This window comes from Limulus polyphemus, unplaced genomic scaffold (genome assembly GCF_000517525.1).
Source record: "Limulus polyphemus unplaced genomic scaffold, Limulus_polyphemus-2.1.2 Scaffold1195, whole genome shotgun sequence".
Taxonomy (NCBI): Eukaryota; Metazoa; Arthropoda; class Merostomata; order Xiphosura; family Limulidae; genus Limulus; species Limulus polyphemus.
Window position 1 is genome coordinate 197,435 of NW_013666805.1, and position 21,453 is coordinate 218,887.

The 21,453-nt window shown below is 37.3% G+C and overlaps 1 protein-coding gene across 3 annotated transcripts in view; it reads left to right on the plus strand.

The window, feature by feature from the left end:
* The window catches only part of LOC106462546 (laminin subunit beta-1-like), a 127,033-nt gene that overhangs the window by 25,364 nt on the left and 80,216 nt on the right, over positions 1 to 21,453 (plus strand). Inside the window, exons 3-7 of one of the 3 annotated variants that reach the window (XM_013922482.2) lie at positions 650 to 1,333; positions 11,209 to 11,455; positions 13,326 to 13,500; positions 20,251 to 20,379; positions 20,956 to 21,219. In XM_013922482.2, coding sequence (XP_013777936.1) covers positions 650 to 1,333; positions 11,209 to 11,455; positions 13,326 to 13,500; positions 20,251 to 20,379; positions 20,956 to 21,219 — 1,499 coding nt within the window. The remainder of the gene's footprint in view (positions 1 to 649; positions 1,334 to 11,208; positions 11,456 to 13,325; positions 13,501 to 20,250; positions 20,380 to 20,955; positions 21,220 to 21,453) is intronic. The other 2 variants (XM_013922483.2, XM_022389847.1) reach the window with 2 other exon arrangements.

A 21,453-nucleotide genomic window follows, 5' to 3' on the forward strand; every position in this document is an offset into this window, starting at 1 on the left:
AAAGGCTCTTAGCAAGTGACTAAGATGACATAAAGGCTCTTAGCAAGTGGCTAAGATGACATAAATGCTCTTAGCAAGTGACTAAGATGACATAAAGGCTCTTAGCAAGTGGCTAAGATGACATAAATGCTCTTAGCAAGTGACTAAGATGACATAAAGGCTCTTAGCAAGTGACTAAAATGACATAAAGGCTGTTAGCAAGTGACTAAGATGACATAAAGGCTCTTAGCAAGTGACTAAGTTGACATAAAGGCTCTTAGCAAGTGACTAAGTTGACATTAACACAAATTAAATTTCTCGATCATTTTTCTCATTCTAAACGAGAAACATCAAAGCTGCTGAATATTATTAAATACATCCAGGATTTTACATTTTAATAGGAACTAATCCTTTTCTATGAGTTTTGTCTATCATATAAAATAATCGGTGAAAGGTGTCATAAATTTTTATTAACTTGTAATTTTATATTACTGTAACTTAACCTCAATATTTTTAACACACTTATAACTACATCTACGATTCTCTGCATGTTGGAATATTATCTTCCTTTTTGTCTTTGGGGCACTCTTAACCAGCTGGGCAGGAGAAGGACAACCTTAACAACACTGTAGTTGTAGGTATTTACTCATAGAAACACCTTTTACTACAGCTCTTGAAGAGGCCAAAGATGTCTTAGGTGACACACCCACTGTATACCAGTACTCTTATTTTGACCGTTTGAAACACGCTACTTCAACCAAGTCACCTTTTCACTGGAGCCACAGTAACGAAAGAACACGACATGGCCATGGTAAGAGAGTAACTGTGAGTGGAACATTTAGAAGAACACATACTAGTGGTTCAGGAAATGTTGACCAATTGCTTCCAGATGCGATTTCCAAAGGACTTACAGATGGACAAAATTCTGGTGAGACCCAGGTTAATAGGAATGTTTTTCACAACAGAGACACGTCAAGTGAACAAGATTTCACAGAAAATTCTAGAAAGAGTTACACTCACAGAAACTCTGGAAAATACAGATCTAGAAAAGAAGAAAAAACGTCTTCTTTCGTTTATCACAGAAGTGGTTCTTCTTTCGGAACTTCGCGCAATAATACAGACTATGAAAGGTCCAATGGAAGCTCAAGGGTTTCTCGAATTTACTACAATAGGCACTCTTTTGGAGGTAGAATTACGGGATTGGATAACAGTTCTGGAGTCTTCAGCCACTCAACTCATTCTTCAACCAGACCATCAAGATTTACAAACACTTCATTTGTGTCAAGAAGTTCTGATTTTCACAGACATGATGAGCGAGGAAGAGATGAATCTGATGAAAACCTTCACCCGTTTGGTAGGATCATGTATTTGTGCTTTTTTAATATTTTTATTTTTACAGTAATCTATATATTAACTATAACGGGACATAAATTAGACCCGTTCACAACATGTTACCATTAGCTTTATTCAACTTAACTACTTGTTATGAGGTGCAGTATACAATGGTCCGAATCAATAGACTTAGAGAAGAATATAACGTATATATTGTTCTTCCAATACCTACTGTCACTTAACTTTAAGCTAGGTTGTCTATACAAAGGATTGCATTAAATAGGCTTAAAGAACAGTCAACTGTGTATATACTCTGTTTTTCCAGTCTTTGCTGTTATTCAGTTTTAAACTAGGTTAAGTATACAAAGGATTGAATTAATAGCTTTAGAGGAGAATAAAATAGCATGCCTTGTTCTTCCAATATCTGCTGTAACTTAGGTTCAAACTACACAATAAAATGTTATTATAAATTGAAACACATGTTGTAAGAAAATTATAAGGCATTCCTTCCACTTTTTTCCGTTTCGTTTTTCGATTTTTAAGATAAAATGTTTACAGTCAAGGTTAGTAGAGGTCTTAACCTAAAAATGCTAAATTTATGAGCTATGTTGAAAAATTTAGTGATAAGTAAAATGTGTTTGCCTTTACCAGTAAATACATGATTTTCATCGGGAGAAGTTTTACATCTTCTAAATTATGCACCTAGAAATAATTACATGTTATGAGGAAAATGTTATAGATTTTCAGTTTAGGTGTAGCAAATACTTTTATCAATTGGAGCAAAGCTATTTCAGTGTTTCAAATGTTCAGTGCTGTGTTTAGTAGCTATGTGGCCCTCCCGCAAAAATTTCCTGCAGCCCCCTGATGGAGGGGAGAGTCAAAATCAAGGGATGATGGACCCGCCTTCAAAGTTAAGCAATTACAGTCAAGATAATACTATAACTTTTAATACAGTATGCATATCTTCACCAAATTTTGCACATTATCAGGAAACATCACAAGGCTTTTGTATAGAAAATATCAGATTTTTGTATCAAGTTTTAAGATTTTTTAAGTAATGATTTTCTCATGCATATTTTCTTTTCAAATGGTGACTGTTATTTCAAATATTGTTTATCTCTGTATGGGCTTAGTCGATTTGACAGACCTCGTAACCACCATAAGAAATGTACTCAAACACACCCAGAATTATTTATTTTCTTTATTTGGACACTCAGTGTTTTGCTTTACAGATTCTTCAGGAGCGTTCCACTAAAGTACAAACTGACAGTAAAAAGCTTTAAGTGACGTATTGAGTAGACAGAAGTAGTCAAAAAGCAAAATTGGCCTTTTCGTTCAACTCGTTCATTTACTTTTTTTTCTGGAAGAATATCCCACGTTGACTGATGGGACCTTCTCAAATCATTGCAAATATTTGGATCCCTGTTTAAGTGTATATAGTTGTAACTGTTGGTTCATTATTCACAATCACCAGCTATTTGCAACTCTGTTTATGGTGTGGCAGATTGTAGCTATTGTCTCTTTCCTCTACCTTCCATTCCAGTCACCTATTCTTGGTCTTTCATCGCAGTGTAGTTTAGTCTGTTTTCTGATATCCCTTTTCCTCCATGTGTTTTCTGTCAAATAGTTTAGTTTTGCTAGTCTTATCCATCTATTTTTTAGTTTTAGATGGATGATTGGCTTTTTCTTACCTTCCATTCACTCTAGCTGGTTATATCTCTTGAATCAACACAGTAGAAGGTACACTTTGCAATCTCTTATAGCATTGCAAGTCTGTTAATCCATGTACATACTCCTGTTCTTTTACACCTACTGCTAGAGACACCTTTGGCAACAGACTCATTCCCTTGGGGTACAGTCAGATGTGACACCTCCATTGAGACATTACTTTTCAGTGGCATTATGTCAAATAATTTCCCTCTTTTCTCCTATTCTCAGTTACCTTGAATTTTGGCTTAGTACAGAGTTTAGTTCCCATTTTTTATCCCACCTTACACAATTCTGCAATTCTTCACATATATATTTTCCCATGATAGGAAAACACGGTCCTTATCACCTTCAGAATCAAAACTTGCATCGATATTTAAAAAATTTGGCTAGTTCAGCAAACTTGTCAAAAGTTCCTGCACTTGCTATACCACCACTATCTTTTAGTTAACTTTGGCCATTCTTTAGTGATGAAGAAACCCTACACTCTTCAGTTTTATGGTTATGCCACCATATTTGTCATCCTATGGTAATTGTATTTGCAGTGGTATGTCATCTTCCACTTTATTGATCACCATTTCTAGACTCTGTTTCTTTAGCCAATTTGAAACCAATTTTGAAGATTTATTTTCTTTCTCTACACCTACCTTCTCTTTGTCTTCTTTTTTGGATACTGGCCAAGTTCAGCTCATTGAATTGTTGAATTCTACTTACTGTTCCACAGTGACTAGCTCAACTCTATATCCATTATTACGTTGTAGACAAAGGGGTCTTCTTTCATTACCTGTTTGAAAACATCTACACAATCCCCAAACTTAATCTTCTACGATGATGTTCATTGTCTGTAGCTTCACATTTGGCTGTTTAACGATTCCTTATTAGAGAAGATGGATTCTGTTTTCAAACGAGATTGAGTGATATCACATCCTTGCAGACATTTCTCCCTAACTATCTGTTGCTATATTACACAAAAAGAATCTTTAAATGCAGCTCAAATTATGTTGTTTATATTTTATGATGAATCTCATTATATGGATTTTGCTCCATCCACATCAACAAACACCTCCTTAAGAGTGAATTTCAGGTTATATCTCATCAAATTCACCAGTTGGAAATGTCTAGCTTCCCTGTCTCAGTATCCTTTTGAGGACATTTCATAGCCACTATGTAGATGAATACAAATAGTTTCTTCCACTTTCACTTCATAACAATGCTGCCTCTTCAGCTTTGGAATTCCATTTACCATCTGTACTGTTTTCCAAAGCAAGTGGAATCCATAGCAGATGAGTTATTCTCTATTCAATACTTGTTTAATGCTTGAATAACATCTGTGTTGTGTATAGCGATCTAAGTATTTTCTATTCTGCCCAACACTCCTTTTTCTTATTTCATAGGTGTCTGGGATTGTGAAATTTATGGGGAAAACAACTAGAAATAAAACTGTACAGTCTCTTATTTGTTTTACGAGATTTTGTTAGGACTTTTGTATTCATTAACCTCTGTGCCGTTTTTTCTGAGGCTTCATGAAAAGGTAATGCCTTCTGGAAATGAACAGGGGTTGCCACCTGGTGGCTAATGATGTCTCTGTGAGTACATTTCCTACAACCACATGTATATATTTGCGTGGCATTTGGGATATGCAAGGCAAAATGCCTGTTTTCAATACCTGTGTTGGCTCCAACGAGGATGGAGATCATCTGTGTTGTTTATTACTAATTACTATTTTATTTATGTCTTTCCATTGCACTATTTCTCAAGTTGTTGGGCATCATCCATGGATCTTTATTTGGTTCTCCCTAAGTACTCACTATCACTAATTTGATAAATAAGGACTATAGCCCTTGGAGAATGCCCTCATAATGTTTGAGCAGACTCCTCCTCTGAGAACATTCCACTACAGGAACATCACATTGTGTTCTTTCTACCTCTTTATGTTGCCACCTCTGTTCCAATCACTGGCTTCACATATACTATTAACTCCCACTTCCCTAACTAGCCAATAGTTTTTTGTATGTATTGGAGGGTGTCAAGGGCAGGGGGATGCCTTGCTGAGAAGAATGTCTTATTTCTGGGTGTCCTGAGGGTCAGTCTTTTTACTCAACTTATTCTATCTCTTACATCGAATTCTTCAATTCCTTCTGATTCTGCTGTGTCTGCTTAACTACATCTTTTTTTTTGTAGTCTAGATTATATTCTTCTTGCTCTATAACTACATATTTATAATGTTTTCTTTATCATATTCTCTCACCAGTTTCCACTCCAGTTTTTATGTGGATAATGTGACCTAAAGTGTTTCTGATTTGAATTTTACATTTTTAGAATTAAAATGAATTTGAAACAAATATCTTCCTCTGAAATCTTTTAATAGCTGGGCTGTAGATAGCTCTCATCATTATTATACAGTACCAGGACAGAGGGCGCATTAGCGTAGGTGGAGAATATCACCAGATAAGTATCGCCAATGGCATTTAAGTGGGGTATGAAAAACTGGAGCAAGCAAGGCCGATGCTTAAATGGGCAAAGTTGATAATCAGAAGGTCGAGGAATAGCTGTCAGTGTCAGTAGAGATAATTGTGAATTTCAAATGCGTACTTATCTCTGAAATACTCTAGGCTTTCCTTACTAAGTATGCTCTGATCTGAAAGCATGCATTACTTACCCCAAATTCTCCATTATCCCACCCCACAACTTACAAGTGAGTCATTCTGAAGTTGTGTAAACACCTCATTCAGATAACGTAAAGCGTTTGGTCACGGTTTTCTCTGACACAGTGCTGTGCTTGGTTACGTTATTGACTGCAATTTCGACGTCGTCTTGTGGATTTCCGTACAATTATAATTTCCTAAGCAAAACAAACAAACAAAGAAACAAAACAAAAAAATTGATGTGCTGTTTTCAGGCATGAATTCCCTTATTACTATTGCCAGCACAGAGACTAGTCAGACCTCCCCTATTCCATCTCTGTTATCTAACATCTCTCAATAGTCGGGATGGGTGGGTCACTCTCAGTTGAGGCTGTCCATGTTTTGATTCGATGAGAGATGGAAACATATGTTCACACCGAGGGTTCTGAGGCTGCTTGGCTTGATGATCCAGGACATTCTGTGGATAATTTGGTTTATCCTTGTGACTCCTCCTTTTGGGTGGACTGGCGCAAATGACATCAGTGACTGTCATATGCCAATAAGTTTTATGGATGAGGTATTACATCATAACTGGAAGTCTGGACTTCTTTCACCACAGATTTATGGGTCCTTCAGGTTCTGGCATCGGGGTTGGTCATTCAGCTCACATCTCCACCTCCTTTATTCTCCCGACCTGTGGCGTTTCCGCCTCCAACAGATTCGCAGAGTGTGGTTTTTGTTCCATAGCTGAGAGGAACTTATTGATCCAGAGAGCAGTAGAGAGAGTTCATCCTATTCTTTCGAGATTTTATTCTTTTATCTTTGTTGTGTCCAAAAAGACGGGAGATTGGCGTCCAATCGTTGATCTTTCTTGTCTCAACCAATTCTTGGATCTTCACCATGGAGTCCTTTCTCAGCCATTTTTTCACCAGGTCTCTGGATGACAAAGTTCGATGTTGCAGACACATACCTTCACATTTCAGTAGCCAAGTAATCCCACTGACTTCTATGTTTTGTGCACAAGGGTCTGGTTCTGCAGCTCAGGACTCTGTCCTTTAGTCTAGCATATGTCACCTGCAATGTGGTACGAGCTTTTTCTCGTCACCTTCATTCTTTGGGCCTGTGCACACATCATTATATGGATGACTAGTTACTTCTAGCCCCATCTCGTCAGATGGCAGAACAGCACACCCAGATTCTCCTTTTGGAGGCCACCATGGCTGGGTTTCTTACCAGAACAGAGAAATCCATTATATTGCCAACTTAGTACCTTGTCCATCTGGGGGATCTTTTTCAACACATACTTGAGTCAGGCTCAGCCAACTCTTCTCTGGCTCTAGGCTATGGAGGGTGCAGTCAGACTCTTACTCACGTCTCCTTCTCGTACTACATGGATGGCTCTCTATCTTTTGGGATGTGGGCATTCATTGAATCCCTCGTTCCTTTGGGACAGACAAATATGTGGTCCTCTCAGTGGTCACTGTGTGACGAATGGAACACGAACTCCAATCCAGTGGATCATCCAATCTTCTTACTTAGGAGCAACATATTAGATCTCCAGTAATGGTTGTATCAGAACCACACTACCGTCAGTGTTCCTCTCCCACCCTCACGTCCCGAGATTCATTTTTATCATAGATGCCTCACTTCAGGAATGGAGGAGGGTGTATATCAATGGTCAGGAATTCCAGGGTCTATGGCCAAACAATGAATCTTCCCTCCACATCAACATCTTAGAGCTCCTTGCTGTTCAACAGGCAAATGTTCATGGTCTGCCTCTCTTTTAAAGGGAAAATAGTCATGATTTATTTTGAAAATTCCACAATGGTGTCTTACATTTCTCGTCAAGGGAGCACACGTTCGTGGGACCTTTGTTTTCAGACTTTGGATGTTCTCTACTGGGCTCAAACCCATCTTATCAGTCTTCTAGCTCGCCATGTTCTGGGAGTGATGAAATTAATAGCAGATCATCTGTCTCAGCCTAATTGCATTCTTCTGACCAAATGGATACTACATCACGAGCTCTTCCAGTAGATTTGCTCGTGGTTCGGGTGTCCAATGATCGACGCATTTCACACTCATTAGAACTCTCAATTATAAGCTTTTTGGCCTCCAGTGCCACATCCTAAGGCTTTGACAATAGTTACATTCAGTCAGGACTGGACAGGTTTGCACCTATATGCCTTTCCCAATTTGTCTGTTGCCCAGAGTTCTCGCTACGGTTCGATCCATTCCTTGTTGAGTGCTGTTGAGTACCATGTATTGGCCAGCCCAACCATGGTTTTCTCTTCTTCGGTATCTTCAAGAGAGTCCACCTTTACCATTTCTTCTTTGGTCATCTCTGTTGTAGCAACCTCAATCTGACATTCTACACTTGGAGATTCCGAAGCTCAAACTTCACGTTGTTATGCTCTGTTAGAGCCTTCAGGTGTTATGTGGCTCACAGTAGTTCCTTTCGTGGTGATAGAAATCGACTTTTTATTCATTGGGATCCTTTGGTTTCCTACGATTTATCCTCTATTACTTTGATGAAGTGGCTTCTCAAATTGATCCATATTGCTTATTTTGTCCTATATTTACAAGTGAGGAATATGCTGCAAGTTACATCTCATCAGATTCGTCATACTTATATCTTCTTAGCTGCCCATTTGAAGTGCCCACTGGAGGACATTGTGCAGGCTGATATGTATACTTCTCCTAATACTTTTCTCTCCCATTATTTATATGATCTGGTAGTTCCTACTTCTGAGAGTTTACCATACCATAACGTTTTGCGACAACATGGGACTTATTGGGCCATCTCGGCTGTTCCGTCCTCTAAATTAAATTAAAATAATTGTAAAAAAATCTTAAAGCCGGCTCTTATCATTCATATACTTATCAAGCTATTTCTTAAACTCATTTAAAATTTACTGTAGGCAACCCATTCCAAAGACCAACCACCCTGTTAGAAAAATAAAACTGTCTTTGCTGAAGATGACTCCTACCTTGACAAACTTTATATTTGTGTCCCATAATCATACTATTCTCATTGTTAAATATAAAAAAAGATAATACATCAACCCTATCAATTCCCTTTACAATATTAAAAACCTCAATCAGGTCCCCCTTAACTCTTCTTTTTTCAAGAGAAAACAACTTGAGAGATTTCAGCCTCTCCTCGTATGACAACCCCTCCATCCCAGGTAACATTCAAGTAACCCTTCTCTGAACCCTTTCCACAATTCAATGTCTTTCCTATGGTAAGAAGCCCAAGACTGAACTCAATATTACACATGTGGCCTAACCAGTGACCTCTACAATGATATTATAAATTTAAAATATTTTTAAAAATATAATATTATATATATATTGAAAAAAATATACATTTTCGCCTACCCTCGGTGGCTGTGTTAACCACATCTGATAGATTATAATAAATATTGAGTATTTTTTTCTCTTTCCTTCTGCTGGGGTGATGGACAAAGGTTTCCCTCCAGAGTGTTAAATTGAATTTCTACACTCTTGGAGAAAAAGGTGAAGTTGGGGGCTGTCCTACCCATGTTCCTGGATGTTTTTCATAGTTGTAGGTAAAAGCTGTACCAGCCTACATTGGAGCCTATTCGTAATCTAGTTGAGTCATATCTGGCCCTTCTTTTTCAGCAATTTATATTCAATTTATTATTCATGGAAAGATGTCCACTATCTCCTCATAATTCCGAATGTAGAATGGTCCTTCCTGTGTCGTTGGTTGAGCACAGCAATTTCATGTCCTCCCAATAATCCCAGGATAAAGTGGAATGCTCCTTGCCCACTCGGTTGGAGAGTGAGGATGCATGTTCATAATTTCAGACAAGATGAGTTCTGTTCCTTTGGTTGGTATGGCATATGTGATCCTATCATTCCAAGCATAGGGTATTGCCTTTCGAGCTTCTTCAGGTGGAGGAGAATGTTTGTACACTTCAGTGTTGCTTACTTTTTCATCGTAATTCCAGTGGTTCGGAATGCATCACTCTATTTCTACAAGTTGGAATTCATTCAATAATATTTTTTATCTAACATTGCAGTCCAATTGCTCTAGCCACCAACGTCGAATATAGGAACAATGGTCTGTTATTTCTAACCCCGATTAGAGTGGAACCACGGATATCTGGTTGGGGCTGGCCTATAGTGATGACCACTCATATACTATTCTACCCTTTCTTCTGCAACAAAGTTCCAGGTGACGAGCATACCTGTTCTGGATGTAAGGCGGCTCCCCCACTCATCTTATCTTGGTACACCCATGATCTATGCAGATGCTTTCTGTATGGATAATGTCCTCACCAGCTCCTCCACCTTCTCAATGTGGAATTATAGCTTTCAGTGTCAACAGAGGTAAGTGTGTTTTGGAAGTTAAAATTTTTCTAAATTGAAAATGTATTTCCAATAATACTTACCTCCGCTGACATTCTCCCGCCCTTCCTTCCCACTAAGAGCAGGTGTTAGTGACAGGAATGGTGTAAGTCTGGAAGAAGTGATAACATTATATGAGTGAGGTACTTATATACAGTATCAGGATAGAGGGCGCATTGACGTAGGTGGAGAATATCACGAGACAAATATTGTCAAGTGGGGTACAAAAGATTGGAGCAAGCGAGACCAATGCTTAGGTGGACAAAGTTGACAACCATAAGATCGAGAAATAATTGTCAGTGTCAGCGGAGGTAAGTATTATTGGAAATACATTTTCAATTTAGGAAAATGTTAACTTTTATGAAGTTTTTGCTTATTTGAATTGACAAAATTTTCCATTAACAAGCTTTTAATATTGTATATTCTACAGAGTTCATTTATATAATGAACTGTAATGTTTGCTAAACTTTTTGTTTTTTAGTGTATAGTTTGACTCTCGTTTTTTTTTATGGAAGGGTATATATTATTATAAATGAACAACACTAGTAACATGAAAATTTACATTGCCAATTATTTGGTAACCATAACTTCTGTGGTAATAGGTATATTTAATTCAATGAAACAGATATATAAAGATATTATGATAATCCTTTTTATTTTACACATATAACTGAATTTTTTACTTTAAAACTGTTCTTTTTGATGTAATATCCTTGTGAGCTGCACTTGTTGGAAGAAAACTTGTATTACGACAGCGGAAGTCACGTGACGCTGGAAGCATGCGCGCTGGAGTTTCTAGAAGGATCATGACTGTTCCTCGCAACTCTAGTCTTTTCTAGGCGCCCTCTATTTTAGTATATAAGCCGGCAGATAAATTGATAACGGGATAATCGAGTCAAGCCGTAAATAAAGTGTGTAAATCGTTGTGAATTATAACGTGTGTTTAAGTTAAAGTGACTGTGGAAATTAAGTGTAATGCAAAGTTGTATTGCGAAAGAATAAACTAGTTTTACTTAAGAAAGGACTTGTATCGCTGAAGTTCTTCGGAAAGATTTTTTACGGGAAATTAACAAACGACCAGAGACGTAACACTTGTAATTTTCGGAGAAGATTCTATTAATAACGGGTGTGAATGCTATATATCCTAATGTTCTTAGATTATCAGTTACTAGTAACTAATGTTATTTTAAAGTCTATTCTCAAGGTACATTATCTCCACATGCATGTGATGAGTCAAGTTGCTACCCAGCCACAGGGAACCTGCTGATTGGGAGGGCAGACCGACTAAAGGCTTCATCGACCTGTGGCTTGGACCATGAAGAACGTTATTGTATAGTTAGTCATCTTAAAGAGAAAAAGAAATGCTTTTACTGTGATAGTCGGCTTGAACGTCAAAACAATCCTCGTTTATATCATGGAATAGAGAATGTTGTTTCTAGGTAAACCCAAACTGGTTTACTTTTATATCATTTGATTTTATTTAAAGTTATAATTATTTGTTTTTATTTTCATTCTATAAAAACAAACCATGAACTAACCTAATAAAAGAAGTAAAAGTGAGAAAAATATACAATTGGTTTATAATGTTCTGTATTGAATTAACAAAAGTAATACACCATTTAAACCATAATAATTTATTATCAAAAACAGAGATATTACGTATTTTGGCCACATTTGTTTAGGCTATCTTCAGGCAAATAGTTTGCTCATTAAGTGGCAGTGATTCAATACATTTTTATTGGTTTATTTAAATACAGTTTCAATCTTATGATTTTTATTGCTCATTAAGTGACTGGTGCAATAAAGTTTCAATACCATGATTTTTACTGTTGATATATTTAACTATATAAAAACAGTGTTTGTGAGCATTCTACTTTTGTAACGTATTCTATTGTTGGGTGGATCCTTTCGAGTTATTTGGAGAAAATTATCTAAAGTTTATTTTTTCAGTAATTTTTGTTAAATTCACATTCACATGTAAGTTGTAGGTTTAATTGCATAAATAAAATTTTCAACATAAACTATAACTAAATGTAGGCCTAACTTCATATAAAACATTTCAACACAAATTCAGAGATATATCCCTGACTTAGCTACTTAGCTTTGATCGACAAACGAACACGTAACTCTCCAAGTGACTAAATACCAGAATAGAAATAATAAGTCATGCTACTAACACTAATCTGAATCACTAACTTAATACTCATTGAACTCAGTAACTTCTCATTAATTACATCACTTTGAAAGTAACAGTAACTCACTGGGTACTTGTATTTATAACTAATATACCCACGGCAAGATCTTGGTTGAATGTATTAGATGTCCTTTAACTAACATCTAAATTGAAATATAAAATTATGCTTAAAAACTATGCTGCTGAAGCTCATTCATGGTTTTCACAGCTTCCAACACCAGTAGTAGTAGTTTTTGATCATTTAGTGGTTTCTCTAAATACTTTACTCAGTCAACTTATGCAAGAAATGGGTCAGAAGTTGTGGTCACTAGGTTTGATCTTGGTTTCTTGCCAGAATGGAAAAACATCTAGCCATACATTTATGACTTTACGTATTTCATTTGGATATGAAAAATTTACAAAAGTTCTGTGTATCACCTGTGTCTATCAGGTTGAGAAATTTGTGTCACAATTCTTGGTTAGGCCTTTTCATCATAAACTTTTGAACATTATTTGGTAATGGAGAAATCAACAAATTTCTCGTTATGTTTTAGAAGTTAAGGTTACGTATTAACTAGCCAACATTTTGATAAACAGGATTAAACTTTACTGATATCATCTAGCTAAATAACAAAGTCCATGAAAGTAACTGGTCAGCACAAACTGTAAGTAGTAGTTGTTAACAAAGGAATTCTAGAAGATTTTTACCTAGAACAGTAGAAATGTTACTTGAATAAACTTCCACATTTATGATAGTTGTACCAGATCAGGAAGAAGCTCAGATTAGTCACGGCAGCCAAAGCAACACATTGTGATGATGACACATGCTTTTCAGCAAATTTGCTTTTAATGTTTTAATTTTTGGAGATAAACTTTTGTAAATTAAACTAAGCATTCACTTTTATACCTTTTTTTAACGTTCGAAACAAAAAAGCACGTTTTAGTTCAGTATACATGAAGCATGTTACATTATTCAAAGTCAGAAGAGCAACTATACTGTACGAAGAATATGTTATTCCATGTACAAGAAACAAAGAATCTGTTAAATATGTTCAGTAATCACGAAATATTTTCTTGCCGCGTATGTTATTATCAGTAATCAGAACATAGTAATTATTTCATTATGACTTCAACAGAATAGGGAAAGAATGGACAGGATGGTGGCAAGCTGAAAATGGAGTACAGAATGTTACAATTCAGCTCGATCTGGAGGCAGAATTTCACTTTACCCATATTATCATGACTTTTAAGACATTTCGACCAGCTGCAATGCTTATCGAGAAGTCACATGACTTTGGTCGAACATGGAATGTGAGTTGTTTCCAAATCATGAATTTCTTGTAATGGCATTGAACAGGTTATGCAAATATATATAGTCAGAAATATTCAAGATGCCTTTATCTATGTTGCATAATAGGTTCTTGTAAATGTTTAATATAATAAATTATACAGTTCACTATATAATGTGTTAGTGTGTTCTATAATGATGTAAGTTCCCAGTATATTAAGTTAAACATTTCACTGTGTTAGTCTGTGCATAAGGTATTAGTGTATACTGTAATAGTGTAGGTCCCCATTATATTAAGTTACGTATTTCACTGTGTACTATAATGATGTAGGTCCTCAGTATACTAAGTTATATATTTCACTGTGTATAATGTATATGTATTGTAATGATTTAGGTCCCCATTATATTAAGTTACACATTTCATTGTGTATAAACATACTTGCCCCTGCTGCCACTTATAGCTATTACTTAACCACCAGGATTTCTTCTTTGCCTGTCTAAGCATTAGTCTGATGTTTTCTCACTTGCTCCAGTATTTTATACCCACTCTATTACTTTTGGTGATAATTCTCTTGTGATACTCTCCACCTATGTCAAAGCTTCCTCTGTCCTGGTACTGTATATATGCACCTCATTTGGATAATTGTATCACTTTTTCTCGACAAAGCGTCACTGATGGGTTCCCAGTATTATGATCGTTCGGAGATACTTTGAACATTATCATGTTATCTAGTTGATTTCGTAACAATAATAAACATGTTTTCTTCCTATTGCCAAGCCAATTATAGTATGAATTCCCGAATTATTATTTCTGGCACAGAAGCCAATTGTGTGTCCCCCTCCCACCACTTATATCTATCTATCACTATCAGTTGAGACTGACATTCATCTTATTTTTAGTGACGTGGAAACGGATCTGTAGTGATCCTACAGGGGCTCTGTGCCTGCATTTGAAGGCGATACTCGACATTTTGGAGAGACTTTAGATTCGCTTTTTCCTATGCTCTCTTTTAGTCTGTTGGATTTTCATCCACCCTGTGGATTAGTGGTAAGTCGAACTCCGGACTCCAGTGTTGCGAGTGTGGACTACCACACTAATCTTATTTCTTAGGGTGGATGTACTTTACCTCACAAAATTATATTCCAATCAATGATAATCACTACAGTCGTTAAATTATCTATGAAAAACGAAAAGGAGACCACTGTGGGGTAAGCTGCCTTTGATTTGTTTTTCTTCTCTTGATTCTTCGAGTGTGTGATGTTTTCAGCTTTTTCCCAGTTGCTTTTGAGTGTGCAACTTACTTGATGGTTGAAAAGTCTGGGAGCGAATTTTAGTGTTTTTTCTCCATCCATGGAGATTGTGGTTCGTGCGGGAAGGTTTACTTCTTAGTTACTTGAAGAGACAGTTAAGCCTTATCCGACACGTTGTCAGAACTTCGTGGTTTCACCCTCCACCACTAGATGGAGGCATTTTTTTTCGACTCTGAAATTAAGTACATCTGCTTCTCGAATTTCGGGCTTCTCAGGCGGAGTTTATAGTTCACCTATATAGGCCTATGTCCCCTAATGGGACAGAGTAAGTCTACAGACTTGCAACTCAACTTCAATATTTTGTTTTCTTGAACTTCAATTTGTTAGAAGACTCTCAAGATCACCAGCTTGATTGAGGACAAGCTGGATCCATTGTTAGCATGGATGTTGGTTCAAATTTCGGCTTCTACATTCCTTCCTGTTGTTGTTGGAGTGTCAAGTTTCATTGGCTCACACAGGGGGATCATAGTTCCGCTTCTATTCGTGAGTACCGACCCCCGACGTCAGCTCCTCGGTACATTGGTACTCAGAATAGATTCTGTCTATATCCAAGGTTCCACTGCTTAGTTAGATGAACAGCAACACCAGTGATTATTGTATACCTTCAGGAGTTGTGAGGAGTCGGTTCCAAGAAATTCTAGATGTGTGGTAATCTTAACCATAGGCCCAGAAGCTCTGCAGGTCCCTAGGTTACAATTGATCATTCAGTTCACATCTCTCCCACTGTTATCCACCCAACTTGTAGGGTTTTCTACAATTCATCAGGATTTTGGAACTTAGTTCTTGGGTTATCTGAATTTGGTTGGTCTGGAGGTAGTGAGAAAGTCGGGTTAGTTCTTCAGAGTTTTTATTTCTGTTAGTTATTGGGCCTATGAAGACAGGAGATTGGTTTCCAGTCATCGATCTTCCATGTGTTTATCAATGCCCAGATTCTCCAAGGTTAAGAAGCTACTCATTCTTCAATCTGTGTTGAGTTTTTACTGGGATTGTAGATGTCCAACTTGGTTGTAGTTGACTCCAATCTGCACTTTGCTTTAGCAGTGAAGTCCCACCACTATTGGCGTTTATGGTGAATAAGGGTTAGGTACTGCAGTTCAGGTTTTTTTATGACTCGAATAGGCTCAACTTGGGTTCTGCCATATTATACAGATTTTCTTATCTCCTTCATTACATCATACTGTGCACACATCATTCCACAGATGTCTGGTTAGACCATCACATCCGGCTTCTACTTTCAGATACAACCCAGGCAGGCTTCTCTTTTGGGACTGCGACATCTATTCTTGCTCCAATTCAATATGTCATCAGTCTGAGTATTTTTTTATTTTTCATCTCATCTCTCAGTCTGGATCAGCTGTCTCCAGTCCTGCTCAACACTATAGAATAGGATGCCACACTCTTACTCACCTCTCCCTCTCTGACTGCATGGATAGTTCTTTTTCTTCTGGGAAAGTGGGCATCACTCGAATCCTTAGTGTCTTTGGGAAAGAACACAAGCAATCCTTTTATTGGTCTTTAAGTGATCAGAGATCATACACATCTATTTCCTAGTTTCCCCAGTTTCCTTAGTCAGGATCATTCTTCGATCCTGAGGGATTGTTATGTTGGGACACTACTATGATTTGGGTTTCTATACTGCCACCTCGTCCAGAGTTCCATTCTCTTCACGAATGCCTTGCTTCAGGAATGGAGTCAGGAATTCCAGAGTCTATGCACGGATGACAAGGATCCCCTATACATCCCCCTCTTGCTCTTCAACAGGCAAAACCTCATGGTCTGGGTTTCTTAAGGAGTAAATCGTCAGGTTTCACTCTGACTATTCTGTGGTGGTTTCTTATGTTTCATCAAGGAGGTATTTGGTCTAAGGATTCCTATTTTAGAATTTTGGACCTTTTTTCTCGGAAGTAACCTTATCTTCTTACCCTTTTAGATTGCCATGTTCCACGGGTGATGCCTGTGTTAACAGGTCCATTGTCTTAATCCAAACAGAATATTCTGACAGAATGCTTTCCATCTAGACAGGTCGGGATTGCCATTCTCAACCTTCTTTCATATGTTACCCAGGATACGAAACATGATTTGTTTCAATCCATTGTCAGATCTTGTTGATTTCACCAAATTGGTGGCTGTACCAGGGTTTCTGCTTCTGTGTGTCCAACTCTGCCATTTCTTCTTAGGATTTCTCTGTGGAAGCAGCCATGATTGGATATGGTACACCCGACTATCCAGAGCTCAAGTTTCTGACATAGAGGTTATGCTGTCTTTCACATGACATTGGTGTTTAAATTCTAAGGTTGACATGTGCCTGTCTCAGTTTCTGCTTAGTCCGAAAGATACTTCTCAACAGTAACGACATGCATATTGGCAATGTTGTTTTGGGAGGAGGTTAAACCCTTTTCAATCATTGGTGTCATCCATATCTCATTTTTTTTGCTTAGCTCTTTCACAGAGGTTTTTGCATCTTCCACAATCACCATTGTTTATGGTGGCCTTATCAACTACTGTTTGATTATTGCAACTACAATTTTTTTTTGTTCCCAGTACTCTCCAAGTTCCTCATATTGTTTTGGGTAATTAGTCTTAAATGAACATTCCACTTGTGCAACAGGTAGATTGAGGTTATGTGTTCTTTCTTTACACCTGTTTATGACCTGACTCTTATATTCCAAGTATCCTCTTTACCTACAGGTTTATTTTTCGTGACTGCTGACCTATGGACATCACCAGTCAGAATAATTTGCACTGTTTGTTCACAGACCGCTTTCTCATTCTCTCTACATCCTCAGACCAGTTTTTCTTACACAACATTCTGTCAGATGGAAAAGGGGTCCACCCCATTTTTCTGATTCATCTACTCACTCTTTCTCTCTATGTACAATCAGATTTCGATCCTGGTTATGTTCAGTGAGGGTCTTGACGGTTTTGTTGCTTGCACTTATACATTTAGAGATATTAGACAACATTTTATTCTGGGCCCTCTTTGAAAGCGAGATATCTTCTGTGCATCACATCTAATCAGATTCCTCTTTTCTTTGTCTTTAGCAGTCCGATCAAATTGCCCACTGAATGTCATTAGGCGGACTGGTAAGTGGACCTCCCCCAATACCTTTATCTCACATTATTTGTTTGATCTGGCAGTTTCTTCATCTGAGGGTTTTTGCCAACCCCTCGTAGCTATATTAACTATTTATACTAGATTATCCAGAGGGTTGAGTATTTTTGTTTCTACTTTTCAGGATCCTTTACCATATTTTCACAGGATCACACTCTGTGGCAAGTGTTGCGCAGACAGGCATACTTTTATCAATCCAATTCTGCACTAACAGCCACTACTTCACTATAATTAATACTGGTTGTAACAGGTTCTGTAGAAATGAGGTGTTCCATAAGACCACCTAGGAGCTTGCCAGGTGGTATTACTATATTATACCACTAAGTGGACTGCCACTCATGAACTATCATGAGAAAAGTTAAAGGGGATCCTGTCTGTCACTGCTGATCATCAGATTGAATAAATCGTGGTTGGTTTGCTTTTAAAAAGTTAGGGAACTTGGTTCACCTATTGCACTGTTTCCAGAGCACTGTTCCTCAGGACTCCCCAATGTGCATTACCCCAGATTCTACTAGTGAAGCTAGAGAGTCCTTACCACACCTGGTTTCCAGTCACTGGGGGTGGTAGACAGATGTTTTTCCTCCAGAGTGTTAGAGTGAATTCCTCCACTCTTGGGGAAGAGGGCAAAGTTGGGAGGCCATCCTATACACGTCCCTGGATGTTTTCCCCAGATGTAGGTAGAAGCAGCACCAACCTACTTGGTAGCCTACTCTAAATACTGGTTCAGATTTGATGCTCGTTTATCAGGTTGGGGGTCTGCATGGCTCTTCTTTTTGATCAATATTCTACCAGTATATTGTTCAAGGAAGGAGGTCGAATATCTCCTCGTAATTCCGAACACAGAATAGTCCCATCCTGGATCCTTGGCTGAGCACAGTTGTTCCACGTCCTCCCCATAATTCTGGGGGACAAGTGGAAGAGGATGAATGTTCATAATTCCAGACCATATGGGTTCTGTTTCTTTGGTTGAGTAAGGCATACGTGATCCCGTCATTCCGAGCCTGGGATGTTGCCTTTTGGGCTTCTTCAAGTGGTGGAGAAAGTTTGTCCACTTCAGTGCTGCTTACTACGTTGTCGTGATTCGAGTGGTTTATAATGCATCACTTTATAGCTACAGGTTGGGATACAATCAAAAATATATCTATATATAAAACATTGAAATCCAATTGCCCTAGCCACCAACGTGGGATATCGGGACTAAGACTCCTTAATTCCAACACCAAGTAGTGTGACCTCAACTATCTAGTTGGGGCTGGCCTATACTGATAATCACCTATGTGCAATTCCATCCTTGATACAGCAATTTAATTCAGGGTGAAGAGCACACCTGTTCTGGATGTAGTGTGGTTCCCCCACTCAGTTACCACTCTTATCTTGGTACACCTATGATCTATATAGACACTTTCTATATGGATAATGTCCTCACTGGCCTCTCCACCTTCTCAATGTGGGATTCTATCTATAAGTGGCAGAAGACATAAGTATGTTTTGAAAGTTAACATTTTCCTAGATTGAAAATGTATTTCCAATAATACTTACTTTTGCTGACACTCTTCCGCCCGTCCTCCCAACTAAGAACCGGTGTTAGAGACTGGGATGGTATCAGTCTTGAAAAAGTGATAAGATTATCAGAATGAGATGCTTCTATACATTACCAGGATAAAGGGCGCATTGATGTAGGTGGAGAGTATCGGCAAGGACAATTGAATGAAGTAAAAAAGCGAGAAAAAATCATACCAATGCTTAGATGGGCAAAGAAGAAACCTTGGCAGTCGGGTAATAGCTGTAGTGTGACCGGAAGTAAGTATTATTGGAAATACATTTGCAATTTAGGAAAACGTTAACTTTCATTGTATACAAAGTGTCAGTGTGTAATGTAATGATGTAGGTCTCTGTTTGTTCACTTTTGTGTAGTTTGTGTACTTTTACCGTTAAGATGAGTTTATTAAACGTAAGGGTTTGTTTATAGAAAAAAATTTAACTTTGAAGCAATATTTAATAACCTGAAATCATGTGTCACTGAAACTTCATATTTACATACATTTATTATGAATAACAATGTTTTAGTTGCTTGTTGTTCTGTTATAAATAGACGTACCAGTACTGTGTACAAACATTTTAGTTAATCATTGTTTTCCTGTTAATAGATGTACCAGTATTGTGTAATATATATACAACAAAATATTTGCTGCTAATTTCTTTTTTTTTCTGTTGATAGATGTAGTTATATTTTATATTGTACATGTAACAACAATTTTCCTGCTAGTTTCTTTTACCATTAATAGGTGTTCTAGTATTCTTTAATATACATGTAACTACATTCTGCTGTTGTTTTCTTTTCTGTTAATAGGTGTACCAGTATTTTGCCTACAATTGTCACGAAGCGTTCCCAGGTGTTCCAACACAGCTAAGATGGAGGATTACTGATGTTATATGTGATTCATATTATTCTCGTGTAGAGCCCTCTTCAGGAGGAGAGGTATGCAGGAGACATTTTGAATCTATGGTTTTTGTCTTGAGGAAAAGGTGCATTAAATGTAATTGGGGGGGGGGGTGAAATGTGGTTTTCAGAAAAAATACATTAGCAAAAAGTTTTTCCTTTTAAAGTTAAGTTTTGTGTGCATAATACAAAACTAATAATACAAAACAATATGTATAACAATAAAAAATAAGATAAAAAATTAATAACATTTCATATATTTTACAGTTTAACTAATACTGTTAGTGGAAGTAACAGTAAATCATTTTTTTTATGATGAAACTTGTGAAGTCTTTGCATCTTACTGATCATTCAACACTTAAGTAAAACAAGTGGTTGTGATTTAAAACGCATGAAAAATGTTTGTATCACTGGAATAAGCTCATTCTACAAAAGTTAATGGTGTCCACTAGGTACAGTTATATTGTAATATTGTTTGTAACTTGAGTAATTCTTTTTAATTTCTTTAAAAAAGAACTTGTGGGTACTAAACAGAAGTAACCAGCTTTTAGACATTTAGCATTAAAATGCATGTTTGGCTGGAATTCAATTTCTCCCTCTCTTTCTCCACTGAAGGTAATTTTCAGAGTTCTTCCTCCTCATATCCATGTTGATGACCCTTACAGTCCTGCAGTTCAGAACTTGTTGAAGATGACCAATCTGCGAATTAATTTCACACAACTTCACACCCTTGGAGACAATCTTCTTGACTCTCGAGAAGAGAACAAAGAGAAATACTACTATGCTATTTACAATATGGTTGTCAGGGGGAGCTGTTCATGCTATGGTCATGCTAGTCGTTGCATATCAGAAGATGAACGGATATCAAGGCCTGACATGGTAAGATATGTAATAAAAGTAAACTTCATGCAGAAGATGAATGGATATCAAGGCCTGACATGGTAAGATATGTAATAAAAGTAAACTTCGTACAGAAGATGAATGGATATCAAGACCTGACATGGTAAGATATGTAATAAAAGTAAACTTCATGCAGAAGATGAATGGATATCAAGGCCTGACATGGTAAGATATGTAATAAAAGTAAACTTCATGCAGAAGATGAATGGATAT